We start from the raw sequence: 21,808 nt of genomic DNA, 5'->3' as shown, positions 1-21,808 counted from the left end.
TTGTTACTGATGTGTGGGCCTAGGTGAATCACGACCCCTCGGAACCTCTGCCTCTCTTCAACAATGAGAAATTTCTCCAACACGCTCCCTAGGATATTCTGAACTCTTGGGAATTGGATATTCTGAGGGGTTAAAGTCAAGAAAGGGGCTGGCTTTAGGAGGAAATTGGGTCTTTTGTACAGGGATGGGGCCAAAGCAGGTGATATCACAATGGGCACTGCCCATCCTGGAAAGGAAGCTGGGAGGGGTAGAAGCAGGAAAGCTGCAGGGTCCTCCAAAAGGGAGTCACAGCAGCTAGGGCCACCTTCCAGGCTGGAGGTGTGGGCTGGAGGTGAAAGGGTGGTCACTGATGTCCAGCAGGAGTCATTGATAGGCAGAGTCCACTGCAGCATCCCTGAGACCCCACCATGTTCCTCTTCTCCCGGAAGACCAAGACCCCAATCAGCACCTACAGTGACTCCTACAGGGCTCCGACCTCCATCAAGGAGGTCTATAAGGACCCACCTCTGTGGCCCTGGGAAGCCAACAAGTTTGTGACCCCAGTAAGTAGGGAGGCTGCTGGTGGGATGGATACACTATACAGTCATGTGTGGCTGGTACACGGCCGTCCTTGTGTTTGTAGGCATCTTCAGTTTTGTTTTTATTCCATTTATGTATTTGTTTATTCACTTATTTATTAAGACAAGGCCTCACTTTGTAGTCTAGGCTGGCCTTAAGCTTGCCATGATCATCCTAAATCAGCCTCCCAAGTGTTGGCTGGGATTGCAGGCATGAACCATGTCCAGCCACTTTGTGATTGCTTTGCATTTGTTAAGATAGGTTCTAAGCTGACAGGTGGTGGCACACATGTTTAGCGTCAGCACTCCGGAGGCAGAGGCAAGCAGGTATCTGTAGGTTCAAGGCCAGCCTGGTCTACAGAGGGAGTTCTAGGATAGCCAGGGCTACTTAGAGAAACCCCGTCTCAAAAAACAAAAACAACAAAAAAGAATAGCAGAGCTGAAAGTTACAAGTGACCAAGATGTACACATGTTTGTGGGGTGTGGAAATGTTTTGGGGTTACCTGTAGAACAGGCCAGAAATGTCCAAAAGTCATGTCTTTCTACATGGGTATCGCATTCCCTTCCCTTGGTCTGGGGGACAGAGTAGAAACAGTGAACAGAGGGAATTAGAGAGCCTGTGGTGGTAACAAAAGGAATCCATGACTAGAATTTTTACAGATGTCTTTGTCTAAACATGCTCTATAGAAATGAGAAGGAGGGGAACTTGGAGGAACACAAATTCAAGGCCAAACTGGGCTGCAAAAGGATCCTTTTCTCAAAATAAAGCCCTAAATCTCACATAAAGTTAATTTTTAACTTTAATTTTGAGTGATAAGACAGGGTTGCCTGACAACAAATGTCAATGCCAACACTGTGAGAGACATTTATTAAACTAACTGAAAGTAGAGGAAGTAAATATGTGAACTGGACATACAGGCCCAGTGTCTCTGGCTCTTTACACACACACACACAAACTACACACGCGCATGCACACACTTATTCAGTTGCTGTGTAACTTCTGTGGGAGAAAACCTTACTGCAGATCTTTAGGTGTCCAATGGGAGGCCAAATCACAAGTTTACACTAAGACAGCAAATGAAGGCCGGTGGCGCTGCTCGCTGGTAAGGCACTTGGCTAGCATGCATGAGGCCCTGCATTACACCCCAATGCTACTTTTTAAAAGAGAGAGAGAAAGAAAGACGGAAAAGAAATAAGATGCCATATTACAGAATCACCAGAAAGAACAGACTTTACCACTGAGGATTTTGCATACTGGAATTGACAACAAATTTTTTAAACTTTAACTGGAAGGGCAAAGGGTGTAGGTCAGAAGTCGGTTTTTTATAAGACTCAGACATATCTCTAAAGAGTGCTCAAGAAAGACAAGACACAAATAAAAACCACTTCTAACTGAGGATCTAGAAGAAAATAGCTGAAGAGTGGTCTGAGCAACCTTAGGAAAACTGAAAACAAACGGAAAGTTGGGAAGCGCCGTGCTTGCCTGCACTTTCAGCCACTTGGGAGACTGAGGTTGAAGAAGCTTGCATTTTAAACCAGCCTAAGAGACAGCTCAGAAGCGAAGATGAAGTTTAGACCACGTAATTATTATTTAGCTTTAGTGCACTATGAAGTGTGAAGCCTTAAATCTGTACAATAAACTTTGTGTCTGTAAACAACAACAAAAGCCTGAAGAAAGGTACCTGATTGACCTGAGTCAGTCTCTGGGGCTCACATGGTGGAGAGAGAGCAAACACACACACACAAATCTTTAGGCCAGTGTGGCACATATCTTTAATTTCAGCACTTGGGAGGCAGAGGCAGGTGGATCACTATGAGTCTGAAGCCAGCCTGGTCTACACAGCACGTTCCAAGACAGCCAGGGTTATACAGAGAAACCCTGTCTCAAAAACTTCTTTTCATCAGGGCTAGGGAGATGGCTCAGTTTGTGAAGTGGTGGCTGTGCAAGCGTGAGGATATAAATTCAATTCCCAACATAAAAAGCCAGGTGCAGTGACCCGCTCCTGTAACCCCAGGGCTGGAGAAGCACAGACTGAAGGAGTCCTGGGGCTTTCTGGCTACTCATCCTTGGTGAGTGAGCTCTGGGTCCAGTGAGAGACCCTGCCTCAAAAATAAGGCAGAGAGTGATAGAGGAAGACACTGGACTTTGACCTGATCTTGGGCTTTTGCACAAATGTCCATACATGTGCAGTTGCACACACACATAAAGAATTTCCCAAATAGATATGAATTACATATATTAATTACAAAGTTATAGAAAGCCATAGATGAATAAACATACCATCTATGAAGAGCATACATGGAAACAATATTCAGCAAAAGTGGTTGACAGTAAAGCTATGGAAAAAGATTCATCAGGCTTAGGGTGGCTGCTAGTGAGACAGCCAGTTATTCATATGGATAAAAATAAAATTAATACCTAACTTACACCACACCCAAAATGAAATTCCTGGCAGATTAAATATAGAAAGTAATACTGTATAGCTTTGGGTTTGATTCCTTTCGTCATAAAAAGGCATTAACCATCAAACATTAATAATTCAACTGGTTTAAATTAAAAACTTCTGTTCATCAAAGAAGCCATAAAGAAAATTAAAGAAAAAAAGCCACAAACTGAGAGATTTGCAACATGTAACTGATTAGCATACAGAATACATACAGAGGGATAGTCCTCTGGGTTAAGATTGAACACACATGCATCCTGACCCCTGCCTGAAGCTACAGTAAGTGGATACTTGAGATCCAGAGTCACAAGGATGGTGAGAAAGGACAAGGAAAACCTGGCAAGAGGAAAACGTGACAGAGCAGTAACTGACCTAGCACATCTGAGAGACGGATGGGAAGCAAGCCATGGGATGCCTGATACCATTTAGCTTAGGACACAGAATTCAAAAAAGCTTAGGGACTGGAAGTTCTGGTTCTCTGAAACTGAAGGTGGGGCAGCAGGACCAAGACTAAAATAAGGATTATTTGAAAGTCATTTAAGAAGCAGTTAAACCTACTAATCATTTCTATCCCTTGCCTCAGGGTGACTTCCTGGCTCTGAAAAAGCCACAGGGCCTTTTTTCCCCCTTGGCAAGAATCTTGAAGGCAGATGAGCATCCATACACTGACTGTTGAAGTCCCCTCTTCTGTGCTGGCAGCCAGGCCATTACCTTAGGCCAAAGATTAAAGGAGCCTTTCCAAAGAATTGGATCCCCACTAGGGGCGAGGTGTGAGGGTGCTGGTGGTAGAGTCTGCAAGCAACAGCCCAGCCAGCCTAGCAGTGGTGCTGGCAGTTGGCAACATTACTCAAGACTTCAGACACAAGCTTTTCAGTTTTCTATTTATGAACAGGGTGGAAGATCACCAACATCTTAGGAAAGTATCTAACACAAAAATGGATGAAGTCTGTGAGTTCTTCTAAATGTGCGTGCCCTCTCTTTCCATCTCTGTGTCCCTCCCTTCCTCCCTCTCTCCCTTCTCCCTCTGTGTGTGTATATGTGTGTCTGCATATGGGGGGAGTCAGGCAGGGGCCTCCTTTAATTGCTTTTTTTTTTTTAATGTTTTGCTTACATGTATGTCTGCCCACCATGCACATGCCTGGTGCCCATGGAAGTAAGAAGAGTGTCAGATCCCCTGGAACTGGTGCTGGGAAGCGAGCCCAGGCCCTCTGCAAGAACACGTGATCTTTACTACTGAGCCATCTCTCCAGCATGCTCTTTGGGTTTTTGTTGTTGTTTTGTTTTGTTGCTGTTTTGTTTGTTTGTTTGTTTGAGATGGGGTCTTTAGCAGAACATGGAACTCAGAGATGCACCTGGTCTTCCTGGCTGGTGAGCTGCAGGGAACTGCCTGTCTCTGCTCCCTGCCCCCAGTGTAGACACTGTAGGCATGCTTTTACGGCTCCTGGCCTTTTCACAGTTGTGCTGTAAATTTGGGTTTCCATGCTTGCCTAGCAGACGTTTTACTGATAGCTGGTGCATGTATACCTGAGTGTTCAGTGTGCTTATTATGTGCATATATGGATGAACACGTGTGTATATTTAAGTGTAGCTAGATTCTGTGTATGTGAAGCTCACGGAAGTGCTGAACATTAGCACCCTTGCACAAACAGCTCTCACTCAGCATTCGAGTGTTGCTGTGCCAGATAAGGCAGGACAACATCAGCTAGGCACATGTTATCCCAGGAGGTCATGAACTAAGGATTTTTTTCTCCGAGCAACCAGCCATCAGCCACACACACAAAAAGCCTTTTACCCTTGAAATCACAGAATCAAGTATAAGTAGCCTCAGCTACCTTCTCAGATTGGCTGTTTATAGAAATCCATGAAACCTACATTTTCTTTGGCATTCTGCCCTCAGCTGAAGACAAGGGGACTCCCCAAAGAATGTTGTTTGAGTTTCCTGTTCAAACAAGGAGTGATGGGCTGAGGTGAGGTGAGCATCAATAAGTAGAGGGGCCCTGAGTCCAGAATACGCACAGGAGAAATATCAAGGCTGGATGAGGATCAGAGCAAAGTGAATCTCAAGGTCAAAGGTAATAATACTGGTGTCAGAGTATGGGCCACAACAGAAGCAAGGTCTGACTAGAGACAGGATATTACATTTTAAAGCAGGTATTCTAGCAAGCCAGCCTTTGGCTTCAAAGTCCCAGAGGCCCTCCCTATCCAAGAAGTCCAGCCTTTCCTGAAGCTCCAGGGTATGTCCACTGGCCCTGTAGAGGGGACTCACCAGTGAGTGCACAGTCCAGAAGAGACACATCTTTTACCTTTGGAAGCTCCCTCCCAGCCAGGAAACAGCAGAAATGACATCAACCAGACCCTGATTCCAAGTGTCAACTTTAGATGAGAAAACAAGTAAACAAGAAAAAAGGGAAGGGGGCTAGAAAGATGGCTCAGTAGTTACGAACACTGTCTGCTCTTCTAGAGGTCCTGAGTTCAATTCCACATGGTGTCTCACAACCATCTATACTGCATACCTCTTCTGGCGTGCAGGTGTACATGGAGACAGAGCACTCATATACATAAAATAAATAAATCTTAAAAAAAAGGGGGGCAATAAAATAGTTAAAAACAGGTCTGAGCACTGCAGAGATGGCTCAGTGGTTAGAGCACTGGCTGCTCTTACAGAGGATTTAGGTTCAGTTCCCACCACCCATATGGCTCCCCACAAATGTCTGTAACTCCAGGATTCAGGGTTCTGGTGTCCTCTTCTGGCCTATTCAGGCACTGCATGCCTGATTATGTGTGTGTGTGTGTGTGTGTGTGTGTGTGTGTGTGTGTGTGTGTGTAATCTCGCACACACACATATACATGTAGACAAAACACTCATAAACAGAAAATTAAAATTAAAACAAAAGTAGGTCTATGCATAAGGACCAGTGTGACATGGGAATCTACCCCTCATGTACTAGGGGTAGGTGGGAATCCAGCCAGGCTGACCTTTTGAAGAAAGACTAGGATGACTTCAGCAAGGTCCCGAGGCTTCGGATCTTCCTGCACCTAGCCACTTTTCCTCTCTCCCTCTGCTCAGGGCCTGACTCAGAGTATGCATCGCCATGTGGACCCTGAGGCCCTGCAGAAGATGGCCAAATGTGCTGCACAGGAGTATACCCACAAGCATTCCCTATCAGGCCACCCCTACTTACCTGAGAGATACTGGCTTTCTGAAGATGAAGGTAGGGCCACCCTCTTTTTAACTTTGACCTTAGAAATGACCCCAGCAGTGACCCTCAACTTGAACTCAATGTGGATCCTTTTCTCCATCCTGGTCTTCTCGTGACTTGGACCGCTTCCCTAATCAACCTCTCTATCCCCTGTCCTCTTAGCAACCCCTTTCCAGTGGCTTTCTCTGTCTTTATATATTTCCCTCTATAACCTGGGAATATGTTATTTCTGCCTAAAATGTTTCTTTTATTCTTCTCTTTCACAGAAACATAGTCTATACCCATATCCTTTATTAAAAATTGCCTTTGTCCTTTGGTAAATGTTTATGATCTGTCTGCCTGTCCATTTAAAGACAAAACATGTCTTATTCATAGCTGTAACCCCCTCCACCATAGGGCTCCATATGCACCTTCATAAATATTTGTTGAATGAAGTGGTAACTCCAAGTTTATGCTGGGGGTCGAGGACACTGAAGCTGCAGTGGTGTGTAATTATCACATCCATGGGAACTCTTGGCATTTACCCTCTGAAACAAATCCTGTACTTAACTCTTCTGATCACTCTCCCAGAAAGCACCTCCTTTCTTAGCTTCTCTGGGCCTTGTACACTCACAGTGGAAATGTGAGCTTCCTCGGGGTGTGATCCAGAGCCATCATCTCTACTCTTCCCCTTAAGGCCATTTTAAGTGACCCAGCCATGGCTTTAATTACGTTTCCTATTTGGTTGGTTGGTTGGTTTTGGTTTCTCTAATCAGGGTATGTTAACCCTGGCCATCCCGAGTGCTGGAGTTGAAGGCCTTCACCTCCACACCCAGCTTAGTTACTTTTTAAATTTTCTTTATCTCCCTGTGCATGACTGCATATTGTCATGACTGCACTGGTGTTTTGACTGCATATATGTCTGTGTGGGGTTGTTGTATCCCCAGGAACTGGAGTTACAGACAGCTGTGAGCTGTGGGTGCTGGGAATTGAACACAGGTCCTCTGAAAGAGCTAGTTCAGGCCACCTCTCCAGCCCCATGGCTTTAATTTTGATAATCAAAAATCTTTCAGGCCTTGACCTCTCACTACCATCCCAGTCTCTTGTGCTTTGACCTGGATATTCAAACAGCTCAAATTCAGTATGTCAAATTCCCTGGTTTAGAACAACAAATGTTAGCATTCCTTCCCTTCTCTCTTACAGCTATTTTTCTTGCACTTTTATGGTTTTATAAGATTTTGGGTTACTTTTGTTATTTTGTTTTGAGACAGTGTGTCACTTTATATCGTTGGCAGCACAGAGTTGCTATGTAGACTAGTGTGGCCTAGATCCCATAGAGATCTGCCTGCCTCTGCCTCCTGAGAGGCCTCTACTATAGGAGCTGTGCCACCATACCCAGACACTAGAAACACTTTTATATTTACTAATTTTGCATGTGTGTATGGGGGGGTGTGATAAGCCCATGTCACAGCCCATATGCAGAGGTTAGAGGCCAACCTTGTGGGACCAGTTCTCCCCTTCTATGACGTGAGTCCTGAGGACTGAACTCAGGTTATCAGGTTTGATAGCAAATGCCTTTACCCACTGAGTGTTTCTGTAGCCCAGCTAACCTAAAATATACAATGTCACCCAGTCTGTTGGTGACCCTTCAACCTAAGCCCCACAAATGCTGGGATTACAGGAGTGTACCATTAGGCCAAAGTTCTTCATCATCCTGTCTCTCATCCTGTCTGTCTTTAGACTTTAGGGCAATGGACCATAGAGGGTCTTGTAGGACAGGGTTAATAGATGGGGAAATATGAACACGGTTTTTAACTAGAATAGTATCTTGGTTAAGGTTCACTTGTGGAAAAGTATCTTAAATTTATGATGATGTTCGATCGCAGGATCTCAAAGATGGAGAAGGGTACTAGTAGGCTAATCAGAATAGCTTCCTATGTATTCTTTTCCTCCTCCTTTCTTCCTTTTACTTACCCACCCCTTCTTTAGGCCCTTCAGACGGGGTTTCTCATGTAGCCCAGAGCTGGCCTTCAACTTAATTTGTACCCAAGAAGGACCTTAAACTGTTGATCCTTCTGCCTCCACCTCCTCAGGACTGTCAAGGCTTTTTGTTTCTTTGTTTTGGTGTTTTTAGTCAGGATATCATATAGTCCAGAGTGCCCTTGAACCCAAAGCAATCCTTCTGCCTCCACTGTGTTCAGCATTCTTCTGTGTTTGTGTAGGTTACTCATCTAGACCTCACAACAACCTCACACTTCTCTGCCCTGCAGTGCTGAAACCTGAAGCCAGGCACTGTGCCCAGAGCATATCCTGCTAACCATGACAGTATTTTTGTCTCCCAGTGAAGGCAACACAAGGGCAAAGGAATGAAATCATAGAGGAAGAAGGGAGAGATTCAAGTAATTTTAAGGTCGAACAGGCAGACCTTGAGGCCCAGATAATGGTAGAGAGAGGGGAAGCCCCATTTCCAGGCTAGCTGATTCAAAAAGGGTGTAGCCAGGGTGAAATCTAATAGCCCAATGGATCCAAACCTTACTCAAAGGTGTCCCTTAGGTGAGGCATGATCTGCAACCCAATGGAAAAAAAAATAGTAGTGTTGGTGGTGGGTAGGGCATGGTGTTTCTGGTCTGTAGTCCCAGTGCTAGGCAGGGGAGACAGGAGGATAGACAGACTGAGGCTATCCTGGGCTATACAGAATTTCTGACTATCTAGTAAGAGCCTGTCTCCAAAATGAGTAAATAAATAGTAGGGGTCTGCAAGTCTGGACTTGAGAACTGGGGTCAGTGAGGGTCAGCTTTGTGACAGAGATCAGAGAGGATATATATAGAAGGCCCCAGGCTCTGGATGGCCTGAGCAGTGACCCTATCTGACAATCTCCACTCTTATGATGAAGAGGACGATTGCTGTACAAGCTACCTGGACAATGACTGGTACAACCCATGGATGACAGGTCCACACAACAACTACTGGAACAAGTACACCACCTGTCTTCCCCCGCTGCCTAAGGTAACCATCTGTGCCTCCCACCACACACACACACACACACACACACACACACACACACACACACCGTCTCCACACTGCCGTGACTTTTCCCCATCTATGAACTAGGCTGTTCTGTTTTTTAGCTGACAGTGGAGGCCTGGAGTTGAGCTGTGATAGACTCCTGAGGTGCAGTCTCTGACCCAGCTTGGTGGTGTCAAGGCTAGTTGCACTCCTTGACTCTTCTGAAGCTTGCCTCATCTGATCTGTGACTTCAGTGATGCACTTGAGTCAGTAATGAGCTAGGTCCTTCCTGCCCCGCCTTGCCCTCCTTTGTGATGGGAACAAAGATGAGGAGAAGAACTAAATACAGAGCCTTCAGAGGTAATGGGGGCCCTGGTGAAGCCCAGACCTTTCTCAGGGAATGTGAGGCAGACCCAAATCCAGACCAGCCTAGCTCAATGTAGGCAGAGAGGGGACTGAACGCCTTTGAAACAGAACCTTTTCGTGAATTGGATTCTACACACACACACACACACACACACACACACACACACACACACGTTCCCCAAGCGATTCTGACAGATAAGCAGTATTAACCATACCCCCTCCCCACGTTAGGGACGTGCAGACGCAAATGGCACATAGGTAAATGCTAAAGTAGGTCTGTCAGAGTCCCAGGCTAAAACACTCTACCCCTCACCTCTGAGGTGGCTTCTCGTATCCTCACCCTCGCCTGCCCCGTGTAGGTGGAGCAAATGTGTTGCCCAGCAACAACTCCAAACAACCCGGGAGAATAGGGGGCCGCCTAAAGACAGTCTGGGTATTCTGGGACGACATTCACACACACACCAAGAGAAGGCGCGGGAGCAACTGCTTCCCGTCAGAGCTTAAGGCAGCACGTGTGCCACTTCCAGGATGCCAGGGTGGAGACAGTAGTGAAAGGAAAAGAAATGCCGCTGGAGTACCCTCCTAAGCCGGAGCGCCTCAACGCCTACGGTAAACCTTGCAGTGAAGAGGATGGCTGAGTGTGAAGGAGGAAGCCAGAGTGCAGGATGGGGGAGGGGGTCCGGAGGCTCTGTCCCCGTTTTCGTCTCCGCCTCTGGCTCTAACCCTGCTCCCCCACCCCACCCCCCGACACTGTCTTTGGATGTCCTGGACTCTCTGGGCTCAGAGCGCGAGGTGGTGGTGAACATGCTGAACTCGCTGTCCCGGAACCGGACGCTGCCACAGATTGCGCCCCGCTGCGGGTGCATGGACCGTCTGCGAGGCCGCCTGCCGTTCCAGGGATACGGAAGCGCTTGCTGCGGCCGCCACTACTGTCTGCGCGGGATGGACTGCTGCGGCACCGCGGAGCCCAGCGCAGAACGCCACCTGCGGCCTCTCTGCCCTGAGCTACCGACTGTAAGGTTCGCAGGGATTTCCCCGCCTAGGCCGGGCTCCACCCACAAAAGTGCCCCAGCCCTTGGAGTCCTGCCCGGCTCGGTTGCGGTCCCCGCATCCTGCCTCACTCTAACCCTGTTGTTTCCATGCCCAGGCCCCCATCGGCTTCTGCCTGCTTGCAGGGCCCCAGGGCACAAGCGAACAGCTAAGACAGAGAACCAGCACGAAAGTTCCTCCCAAGTTCTCAGTCCCGTCCTTTTCAACCGTGCTCACGGTCAACATGACAAGTGTTTGTGTTCTGGAGATTCTGCAAAAACAGTTTAAGAGGATTTCAAACCCCTCACACCAGTCTCACCCTTTCCTTACACTCACGGCCCTCTGGCCTGTACTGAATGAATCCCTGGGTCTGGAGGCAGAGGTTCTAGCCTGCAGAATGTTCTCTGAGCCCGAGCCTGGGGCACACCATCAGTAGTGGGCAGTCATCGCGGGGGGCAAGGAGGCGGTCACTGCTTTCCCACCGGATCCTTGGCTTCCTTGAGTGTTAAAGCTGAGCCCTAGAGGAGCACGGCCTCCAGCCTTTGTCCGCCGCAGCGGGACAATACGGGTGGAGCCTGGTAGGGAACTTTCAAGTCTGCGACTCATGAGACCTGTCCCTAATCCTGTGATGATCCCCTGCTCTTCCTCAAGCCTGATTTATTGCCAAAGATCGTGTCTTTTCCTCAGAAGAGGTCGGGGTGTGGGAAAGGCTGAACCTCTTAAGCCTAGAAACCCTGCCTACTTCTTGGCACTGAAGAAGTCGCTGTCTTGCGGAAACGTGGATGGGGAGATGCTGGATCCTAAAGACTATGTCTGATCCTCCCCGGAGTCCTGGCAAAAACCAGGCTTTGATGGGGAGGGGATTTCCTGGAGCTTCCTAGAGGCTGTGCTGTAGTGGGGTTTATGAAGGGCAAGGAAGGAACCGATGGACGGATACTGTATCCAGGTTCCTGGTCTGGGAGGTCCTATGAGGATATAAAAAACCTGGCCCTCTCTTTGCTGTTTTTCCATCACTAGGGGGGTCTCAACCTGCGGTCCCCGGCCCGGAATGCAATGTGCTTTTACAACTCCCCTGCCATCATATTACCCATTTCCCAACCTTAGGTAAGTTTGGCGCAGGTGCTTGCGTGCTGGAAGCAATTCCTTTAGTGGGGGTAGCCCAGGAGACTAGTTGGGGTGGTAAATGCTTGTTGCTGTGCACAGACAGGAAATTAAAGCCAGAGGGCGCTTGGTGCCGTGGGAAGTCAATGGTTGCTAGAAACCAGAAAACCGCAGAGAGGCCAGCCTTGAGGGACTGAGTTGGCAGCAGATCTAGACTCAAGGGAGTTGGGTTGAGGCTTTATATAAGGGGTAAGAAGTCAGGGTTGGAAGTTATGGCTTGAGTATCAGGAATTCAGCGGTAGAGCTTGAAGCCAGTGTGCAGTCAGTGTCAGAGATAAAATGCTAGGATGAGGTTAGTGTTAAGAAATGCAGACAGATTCGTTTCTCCTTGTAGATGGGACACAAGTCACTTTAAGAAGACTGGTGGTCCCCAGAGAAACAACTATGTCGTTCATCCTGAGTTTGTGTCTGAGACCTATCCTGTCTACCATTCCTGGTAAACCTTTGACCAGGCCAAGGGAAGAGGTGGAACAATAAACTCTTCGCCACAAAGACTGCTTCCTGTGTCCTTACCTAGAAAGATCTGGAGGTGCACGCCCCTCCCCAGTCACCGCAGCACACCCCGGAGTCCAGCTGGCCACGTGTGTCTACTTGAAGACCCTCTGGCCGACATGTTCCCGTTACACCCACAGATTCCTCTCACATTTCAGATCCCAGGTGTCTTGTTAGAGCCTCCTGGATGCTCTCTGCTCAGACACCTTGACAGCCCTCCCCCAACCAGGTCTAAGAGCTACACAACATAAGTTTGGAAGATCTAACAATCAAAAACCCTCAGGTTGTAATAGATTTGCTCTGCCCCTCAAGGGAGGCCACAGGTGGCTGTTCGGGAACCCCCAGGGATTAGTGTGCTCATCACTCTTGCACAGTGCTTGCTTTAGGGGAGAGGGTATGGCACAGCACAGGCATTTCTAACTAAAGGCTGTCACTAATGGAAGGAGGTACACATTCCTCTAGGGGTGGGGAGTGGGCATTGCAGAATACTGGGCAGAAACGGAGACATTTCTGATCTGTCCTGTGAGCACTGGCAGCTTGGAACACAGGGTGTCTGGGTCTCCAAGGCCTCTCTGTGGAGCTCTTACCCCGGCTGTCATCAATAGGAAATGGGAGCACTGGTCATCTCAGAACCATGAAAACTGTGCTTACATCGCGTGTGCTGTGTGACAGAGAGGCCAGCTTGTGGGAGTCTGTCTTCTTCTTGAACTTGGTTTGGCAAGCTCCTTTTACCGGCTTACCATCTCTCCAGCCTTGTAGTTAAAAGTATCCAGCTGCCCAAACCGAGAGGGAATGGATTCCCAAAGATTTGTGTCCTAGCCCTGTTTCTGTGACCATGGCATCTCATAAAGAAGGCATTGATCGGAAGCGCTTAGTTGGTAGAGAGAAGGGCGGCAGGCAGGCAGGTGCTGGGGAAGTAGCTGGGAGTTCTACGTTCTATCTACAGCCAGAGGACTCTGGACCTGGAATGGGCTTTTGAAACCTCAAAGCCCACCGCCAGTGACACACTTCCTCCAGCAGGGTCACGCTTACTTCAAGACCATGACCTCCTAATTCTTGTAATCCTTTCAAACAGTGCCATGCCCAGCGCCTAAGCATTCAAATATATGAGCCTATGGGAGCCATTCTTATTGAAACCACCACGGCTGCCTCTGCCTCCTCACCTTGTGGTGCTCTCATACACACAGCAAACCTAGCCTGGAGCTGCCAAAACCCCAACATTCAGCGACTACTTCTTTCTTCAGAACTACATCTCCCATAACGCCTGGGGATGAGCCGGTCTAGCTACGGCATGTCAAGGGCGGTGCCTGAGGCGGGAGGTGGAACTACGAGGCACCAATCTAGAGGCGGGCCCAAAGGGCGGAGCTGGGGACGGTTAGAAGAAAGTCTTCGCTAGGCACGCAGAGGCTGTGGGGGAGGGGCTGGAGTCCCAGGCCTAAGCCCACATTGGGCGTCTGGGCGTGGCCGAGGGCGGGGCGCAAGGCGGGGCTCCGCGGTGCCCTGCCCAGTCAGCACCCCGCAGGGCTGTGGCTGCTGAAGTCCTGCTCTCGTGGAGAGAGGCTCGGCCAGATGAGCCCTTCTCCTCTTCTTCCGTGTGGTGGTCACTGCGGTGAGTGAGCCCAATGGGAGCCCTTTGGAGCCCTAAGAAGGGGGGGGTGCGCTGCCTCAGGAGCGCAGTTCCTGAACTTTCTCTAGTTGGCAGAGCGACCCTGGACACCTGAGCCTCTCCTCGGGCCAGATCTTTCCAGCAGCGGTGACGGGTCCCTTGACCTTCCTCTGCCCCTTTGGACCGTGTCGGGTGTGGCGCCACGGGTGGCTGGGGAAGTATTCCAGGCCGTGTTAGTGCGGTCACTTGATCCTTGTGGATCCTGCCCCAGCAGGGGAGGGAGAGGGCAGGATCGAATTGCCTTTGACATTTCCACTCCCTTCCCAACTGTGTCCGACAAAGGACGCTGCCTCGAGTGGCTCAGCTGAGCTGAGCTGGGCCCTCCCCCTTAAACTGTAGGCTAGAGGCTGGCAGCCAAGGCTGAGGTTGAGTGTGGAGTGAGCAGGAAGGGGCGTCCTAGGCTGAGCCGTACAGGCCCGCTCGGTAGGTCCCACCTGCAAGCCTTAGCCGTGGTTGGCCGGATGGCAGACGCGACAGATTACAGGGGTCTTGGACACTAAGACTGGAGCCACAGAGTTCCTTCTCTCCCGTAGTTGCAATACCAGATGCCGTTAAATTGCCCCTTTTGCACCCCTAAAATCGTCCTGATTTGCCTGCGGCAAGCAGAAGTCGCAGCAGCAGCCCTGGAAATGACAGGCCTCAGCTGTGCACGCCCATCGCTCCGTATGGAAGATGGAGGCAGGATGTCTGGATTCCTGCAAACTTGCTACGTGAATGACTTCTGAACAGCCCGTTTTCCCATCTGTAAAATGGATACTGATAACAGCAGCTGGCGGTGCCACTGGTATCGGATGCTGTGGGCTCTTGTGGAAAAACATAGAGAGCCCCCAACAAAGTGGGCATGTAAGCCTGTGGGCTCCTGTCCTTCAGAACCTAACGGGTCTCTACCTGAGTGGTGAAAGGGCTTTTGTGGCAGGTGAGCTTTTCGGGACTCCAGGAGTCATGAGGCCAACTTGAAATGTAAGTTTTGAGGCTGGGGGAGTCTTTCCTATTCAGAATCAAACTCGCTCTTAACCCTAGAAAGGGGCCTTGGCTGTACCGAGCGAAGAGCGAGTCAGGCTCGGCCCTACAGTCTTCTTGGGGGAGGGTCAGTGAAGGACACCGCTGCCAACAAAAGGCTCAGAGATCGAAACTGTGTAGTCAGAGAGGAATAGGCTGTTCCAGACTGGGTCTGGGGTGTGACCTGAGAGATGATGGAGCTGTGGGGAGAGTAAGAGAGGGATAAGAGTGGTGCTGAGCACCTGACATGCTTTCTTTCTTTGTTTATTTTATGTATATGAGTGTTCTATCTGCATGTACACCTACTGGACAGAAGAAGGTATCAGTATAGATGGTTGTAAGCCACCCTGTGGTCGCTGGGAATTGAACTCAGGACCTCTGGAGGGGCAGACAGTGCTCTTAACCATTGAGCCATCTCTTCAGCCCTGAAATTCTGTTTTTAATTATTTTTATTGTATGTACATTGGTGTTTTGCCTGCGTGAATGTTTGTGTGAGGGTGTCAGATCCCCTGGAACTGGCATTACAGTTGTGAGCTGCTGTATGGTTGCTGGGAATTGAACCTGGGTCCATCTGGAAGAGCAGCCAGTGCTCTTACCTACTCAGCCACCTCTCCATCTCCCCCTGACATTTTTTTTTTAAGATTCATTTATTCTTTTTTTTTTTTTTTTTTTTTTTTTTTTTTTTTGAGACAGGTTTCTCTGTATAGTCCTGGCTGTCCTGGGCTCATTTTGTATACCAGGCCAGCCTCAAACTCACAGAGATTTGCCTGCCTCTGCCTCCCAAAAAGATGTATTTATTTTTATTTTGAGTGTGTATTTTGCCTGCATGTATGTGTGTGCCTGGTGCCTGCAGCAGCCAGAAAAGGGCATTGGAAGTTACAGAAAATTGTGAGCAGCCATGTGGTTGCTGGGATTGGAACTCTAGCTCCTTTGGAAGTTAAGTACTGTTAGCTGCTGAGCCATCTCTCCAGCCCCTGCACCTGCCATTGCTGACAGATTCTACATGGGAGCACAAAGAGTAGAAGAGCCTGATAGTTTATCACCTTGGAAGTCACTGGAGACAGACAGACGCTGGCATCTGAGAAGTGACTATTATCATCTGCCAGTCTCTCTCTCTCCTTCCCCCACCTGGGGAGTTAGGCAACCCACTGACTGGCAGTGCCTGTGTGTACACCTGGCAGGTGCTGTTTCTTTGTTGGACTCTGCCCTGAGGGTTGAGACAGGAATCTCTTCAGCTAGTTAAGACAAACCTTCCTCCAAATCTAAGTTTTCCTGCAGGCATATTTCAGTGTCTAGCATACCCTGTGTGGACATTTATATGTGGAGGTGGGCATCTGCTGCCTGAAGAGCAGGTGGGCAGAGGAGACGCTATCAAGCTAGATGGCTGAAATCTACCGAAGCAGGCGACCTGAGGATTTAGGTGAGGGAGGGAATGAGCTTGGTGTCTCTGAATAGGCCTGGCTGGAAATGGAATAAAAAACATAGCTGAGCTCCAATGTGTTGTAATCCTGGCCATCCAGAGGTCAGGGCAGGGGAGCACAAATCCAGGGCCACCTTTCTGGGCTGCATAGAAAAGTGGCTGCAAGCATATCATGCCTTGGGCTTTGACTGCAAAGCTCACAGTTTCTCTTCTGGGAGCAGAGAAGAAACATGGGCAGAGAAATAGACTCATGGTAGATGGCTTCGAGCCAGGAAGAGTTTTAAGTTCTAAACTCTAAGAAAAAGCAAGCTCCTTCACCAAGCTCCTGACCCAGCCCTAATGTTGGACCCCAGACCTACCTTCTTCCAAACCAGTCTCTGTGACTGAATGTGGCTTTGGATGTCTTCTTTAATTTCCACATCTCCACCTGGCTGGACTCAAGCTCAGATTCCATGACCAAGCTGTTTCCTTCCCTCTTGTCCTTGCCTCTCTAGAGGCAGGTGAGCCAGCCTACTGCTAAAGGCCTCAAGGAATTGGCTGCATCCCTTGCCCTGTCTTACCACAGCCTTACATGTGGTAGAGTAAGCCCCCCTCTTCAGCCAGGGCCTCTTCAGACTTCTTCCGGGGCCTGGCTGCTCCTGTGACCCTGGACGGTGCCTTGCTTCTCTGCCTTTGTTTCTCCCTCTCATTCCCATGGCTCTATCCATTCATAGAGTTCTCACCTATGTGGCAAGCAGTGGGTCCTGAGAGAAGGGAGGGTAGGACACTGACTTTCCTGAACCTTTGCCTTGCCTTTGCCGGTTGTCAAGCCCCTGAGCCCCTCTTCTAGGCTGCAGTAATGGAAATGGGGTGGAGGTTCAGTTTCCGCTCTCTCCCCCTTGCAGACTCCAGCAGGACAGATTCAGATGGCCCTGGTGTGGCGGTTCTTTCCCTGGCTAGGAACTGATGCGCCAGAACCTTCAGAAGAGCCAGGCCTGCCCCCGACGCCGGCCTAGTAGCCACCAGGTCCCACAGGCCTCGGAGTTACCCCAGCAGCAGCCATGTACACTTTCCTGCCTGACAATTTCTCACCCACCAAACCCAAGCCCACCAAAGAGCTGAGGCCTCTGCTGGGCTCCGCCGTGCTGGGACTGATGCTGGTGCTGGCGGCAGTCGTGGCCTGGTGCTACTACAGCGCTTCACTGCGCAAAGCCGAACGCCTGCGCGCAGAGCTGCTGGACCTGAACCGTGGCGGCTTCTCCATCCGGAACCAGAAGGGTGAGCAAGTCTTCCGCTTGGCCTTCCGTTCAGGCGCCCTGGACCTTGACTCCTGCAGCCGGGAGGGTGCCCGGCTCGGCTGCTCCCGAACAGCCGATGGGCGCCCGTTGCACTTTTTCATCCAGACTGTGCGACCCAAGGACACTGTCATGTGCTACCGCGTGCGCTGGGAGGAGGCTGCCCCGGGGCCTGCTGTGGAGCACGCGATGTTTCTGGGAGATGCCGCAGCGCACTGGTATGGCGGTGCAGAGATGAGGACCCAACACTGGCCCATCCACCTGGAGGGCCAGCAGGAACCGCAGCCATTCGTCACGAGCGACGTCTACTCTTCTGAGGCGGCATTCGGGGGCATCCTCGAGCGCTACTGGCTATCTTCCCGCGCCGCCGCCATCAAGGTCAATGACTCAGTGCCCTTCCACCTGGGCTGGAACAGCACGGAGCGGTCCATGCGACTGCAGGCACGCTACCACGACACGTCTTACAAGCCGCCCGCTGGCCGCCCTGCGGTGCTGGAGCTCAGCTATCGCGTGTGCGTGGGCTCCGATGTCACATCCATCCACAAGTACATGGTTCGGCGTTACTTCAACAAGCCGTCCAGGGTCCCGGCGTCAGAGGCCTTCCGAGACCCCATCTGGTCCACATGGGCGCTGTACGGGCGCACCGTGGACCAGAACAAGGTGCTGCAGTTCGCCCAGCAGATCCGCCAGCACCGCTTCAACAGCAGCCACCTGGAGATCGATGACATGTACACGCCCGCCTACGGCGACTTCGATTTCGATGAGGGCAAGTTCCCCAACGCCACCGCCATGTTCCAGCGCCTGCAGGATGCTGGCTTCCGCGTCACCCTTTGGGTGCATCCGTTCATCAACTACAACTCGTCGCGCTTCGGCGAGGGCGTGGAGCGCGAGCTGTTCGTGCGCGAGCCCAGCGGCCGGCTGCCCGCGCTGGTGCGCTGGTGGAACGGCATCGGCGCTGTGTTGGACTTCACGCGCCCGGAGGCCCGGGACTGGTTCCAGGGGCACCTGCGGCGCCTGCGGGCCCGCTACGGCGTGGCCTCCTTCAAGTTCGACGCGGGAGAGGTCAGCTACCTGCCCCGGGACTTCAGCACCTACCGGCCTCTGTCCGACCCCAGCGTGTGGAGCCGGCGGTACACGGAGATGGCGCTGCCTTTCTTCTCTCTGGCCGAGGTCCGCGTAGGGTACCAGTCCCAGAACATCTCCTGCTTCTTCCGCCTGGTGGACCGCGACTCGGTGTGGGGCTATGATCTGGGACTGCGCTCTCTGATCCCTGCGGTGCTCACCGTCAGTATGCTGGGCTATCCGTTCATCCTGCCCGATATGGTGGGTGGCAACGCGGTGCCGGAGCGCACAGCCGGCCGCCAGGACGGGCCGGGGCCCGAGCGCGAGCTCTACGTGCGCTGGCTGGAGGTGGCCGCCTTCATGCCTGCCGTGCAGTTCTCAATCCCGCCCTGGCAGTACGACGCAGAAGTGGTAGCCATCGCGCACAAGTTCATGGCGCTCCGTGCCTCGCTCGTGGCGCCCCTGCTGCTCGAGCTTGCTGGGGAGGTCACCGACACCGGCGACCCTATCGTGCGCCCCCTGTGGTGGATCGCGCCGGGGGACGAGACGGCACACCGCATCGACTCCCAGTTCCTTATCGGGGACACGCTGTTGGTGGCACCGGTGCTGGAGCCTGGGAAGCAGGAGCGTGACGTCTACCTGCCCGCCGGCAAGTGGCGCAGCTACAAGGGGGAGCTTTTTGACAAGACGCCAGTGCTACTCACGGATTACCCTGTCGACCTGGATGAGGTCGCCTATTTCACCTGGGCATCCTGACCCAGCTCAGAACCCAGGAATCCCGCAGCCCTACTCCCAGCCTTCATACAGACTTGCAACCCTCCACCGTGGTGAACCTTCAGGAAGCCCCTACCTCTATACTACCTAGGAAGTGGGCAACTGGCTTAAAAGCACTCCAGCTCACAGCTGTAGGTGAGACGTGGGAGAGGAGGTACTGAAACAACCTCCTCCTGTACCCGCGCACAATCCTAAGAGCCCCTTCTTACCTGCACACGCACTCCACGCTACACAAACCCTCCTCCCTGGATGGAAGCCAGAGAACTCAGAGGACAAAGGTCTGGTCTTTCCTACACAGAGCCTGGTTTTAAAAGCACAGAGAAAGTCGGGCGCGGTGGCACACGCCTGTACTCCCAGCACTCTGAGAGGTAGAGAGAGGCAGGTGGATCTCCGTGAGTTCTAGGTCAGCCCAGTCTACTCATGCCCAGGCCATCCAAGGCTACACAGAGAAAGAGAAACCTCTCCTCTCCCTGCCCTTTGTAGCCATCTTTGTCCACTGAAATAAGGAAATGATTCTCTTTAAAAGTTCTGAAATAGTTTTCTACCATATTAAAAAAGTGTACCTTTAAGGTGTGCTGTGGTGGCACACACCTTTAGTTCCAGCACTGAGGAGGCAGAGGCAAGCAGTTTTCTGTGAGTTCAGGACCAGCCTGGTCTACAGAGCAAGGTCCAGGACAGCCAGGCCTACACAGAGAAACCCTGTCTCAAAAGATGAAAAAGACAGCAGCCAGGCCATGAGTTCACAGCACACACCTGAACAGTGAGTGACCTGGTCCCACTCCATCTGGAGAAGAAAAGATACAGATGTTGCGTTTGGCCAGCCTTCAATGAAGCTAAAGGCTTCTTCCCAAGCAGTAGGAGAGCTGAGCTGAGCCTGTACTAATTGTCTCTGTTTGTGAAGAGACTAACACTGCACTAACCTGTTTGTGTACATACTGGACTCAACTTTGGACCCAGCCCTGGGCCAGATGTGGCTGGACTCAATGCCTTAATTCAAAAACCTGTGTCTGTGTGTGTGCATGTGTGTACACATACTCATGTCACACACAGAGAGAGGTACTCACTATGGCTCTCTGAATTTCCAGGATGAATGGAATGCCTCTGAGACTAACTAAAGAAACCTAGATGAGGGTGTGGGGTGAACTCAGGGCTCTGGTAGCTGAGCTAAGCCCTTCCCAGGGAGTTTCCCCAAGAAGATGCCAGGCCCAGCCTAAGAGTTCAAAGCTTCGTGTTTCTAACTCTAAGGAGCTGACTCAGTAGGAAGGCACTTACTTACTGGCAAGCCTGACAACCTGAGTTCAATCCCAAAATCATGTTGTAAAAGGAGAGAACGTAGGAAATAAACGGCCCTTTAAGATTATTTAGCTGTCTCACTGTACATATGCTTTCAAGTATGTCCTAAGGGGGAGCCATATTGTTATCCTGGCAGTGATGTGCTTGGCATATGAAAGACACTACACACTGACTGACTCCCAACACACATGTGGGGGAAGGTCTTTCATCCCAGCAATTCTGTTGTAAGGTCACCTCTAGCCATGGGGAGTTTTTCCCAACTAAGTCTGGAGGAGTGTCAGACAAAGGAGGTGGGCAACAAGGTGGAGCTCTAGCTTCCCTCAGCGGCTCTGATGACAGGGCCTGCATTCCAAATCCTTCATTTCCTCTGGGTGTAAAGTACCGGATGAAAGCTTCAGGGCTCTCACAGACACCCATCTCCAATGCCAATTCTTTTTCAGTTTTTCTTGCAATGTTGAAGATAGAACCCAGAGCCCCAAGCAAGCACTCTTGCAGTGAGCTCCGTCCCCAGTCTTCATTTGTCAACCAGCTGCTTAACACCACTGAGACTCAGTTTTTTTCTACATAAGTGATGATAAGGCCTACCTCTATGGTCAAGATAAGCACAGATGTATGTAAAGTGCCTGGCACAAAATAGGTGCTCAATAAAAGATAACTGTTGTAGTAGTGTTTGTTGTTTTCTTACTTAAAAACAAGGATTTTTCTGGGGTTTTAAAAGACTTATTTTATCCGGGCGAGGTAGTATACACTTTTGATCCCAGCACTCAAGATGGCAGAAGCAAGTGTCGCTCTGAGTTTGGGGCCATCCTGGTCTACAAAGTAAGCCTAAGGCAGCCAAGACTACACAGAGAAACCATGTCTCAAAAAAACGAACAAACAAAAAAAAAAAAACAATAAATAAATAATAGAAGTAAATAAATAGTTATTTTATACATGACTGTATTATGTACCGCATGCATACACTTGTGACGGTCAGAAAAGGGCATCAGATCCCCTAGAACTGGAGTTATGGATGGCTGTGAGCTGCCATGTAGGTGCTGGGAACCAAACCAAGGTTCCCTGTAAGAGCAAAAACGCTCTTAACTG

At 50.4% G+C, this 21,808-nt stretch overlaps 2 protein-coding genes across 3 annotated transcripts; both read left to right on the top strand.

Moving 5' to 3' along the window:
- The first annotated feature begins 37 nt into the window (after nucleotides 1-37).
- Nucleotides 38-12,227, top strand: Spmip6 (sperm microtubule inner protein 6). Of its 2 annotated transcripts, XM_021634487.2 has the most exons (7): nucleotides 38-542; nucleotides 6,069-6,213; nucleotides 9,074-9,186; nucleotides 10,080-10,161; nucleotides 10,337-10,571; nucleotides 11,599-11,685; nucleotides 12,077-12,227. In XM_021634487.2, the coding sequence occupies exons 1-7, from the start codon at nucleotides 408-410 to the stop codon at nucleotides 12,180-12,182; spliced, it is 903 nt and encodes a 300-aa protein (XP_021490162.1). In that variant the 5' UTR covers nucleotides 38-407; the 3' UTR covers nucleotides 12,183-12,227. The 2 variants fall into 2 exon arrangements, with proteins under 2 accessions (XP_021490162.1, XP_021490163.1); XM_021634488.2 differs by lacking the exon at nucleotides 10,337-10,571.
- A 1,436-nt stretch (nucleotides 12,228-13,663) lies between these two features.
- Nucleotides 13,664-21,385, top strand: Myorg (myogenesis regulating glycosidase (putative)). Its single transcript, XM_021634492.2, is given in 3 exon segments — nucleotides 13,664-13,843; nucleotides 17,204-17,340; nucleotides 17,343-21,385. Coding segments are annotated over 2 exon segments (2,145 nt in total). The 5' UTR covers nucleotides 13,664-13,843; nucleotides 17,204-17,264; the 3' UTR covers nucleotides 19,412-21,385.
- The last annotated feature ends 423 nt before the right edge of the window (nucleotides 21,386-21,808 follow it).

The sequence above is a fragment of the Meriones unguiculatus genome, chromosome 1 (assembly GCF_030254825.1).
Source record: "Meriones unguiculatus strain TT.TT164.6M chromosome 1, Bangor_MerUng_6.1, whole genome shotgun sequence".
NCBI classification, from domain to species: Eukaryota; Metazoa; Chordata; class Mammalia; order Rodentia; family Muridae; genus Meriones; species Meriones unguiculatus.
The sequence above is the reverse complement of the archived record's forward strand: the minus strand, read 5'-3'. Positions and strand labels throughout refer to the sequence as shown.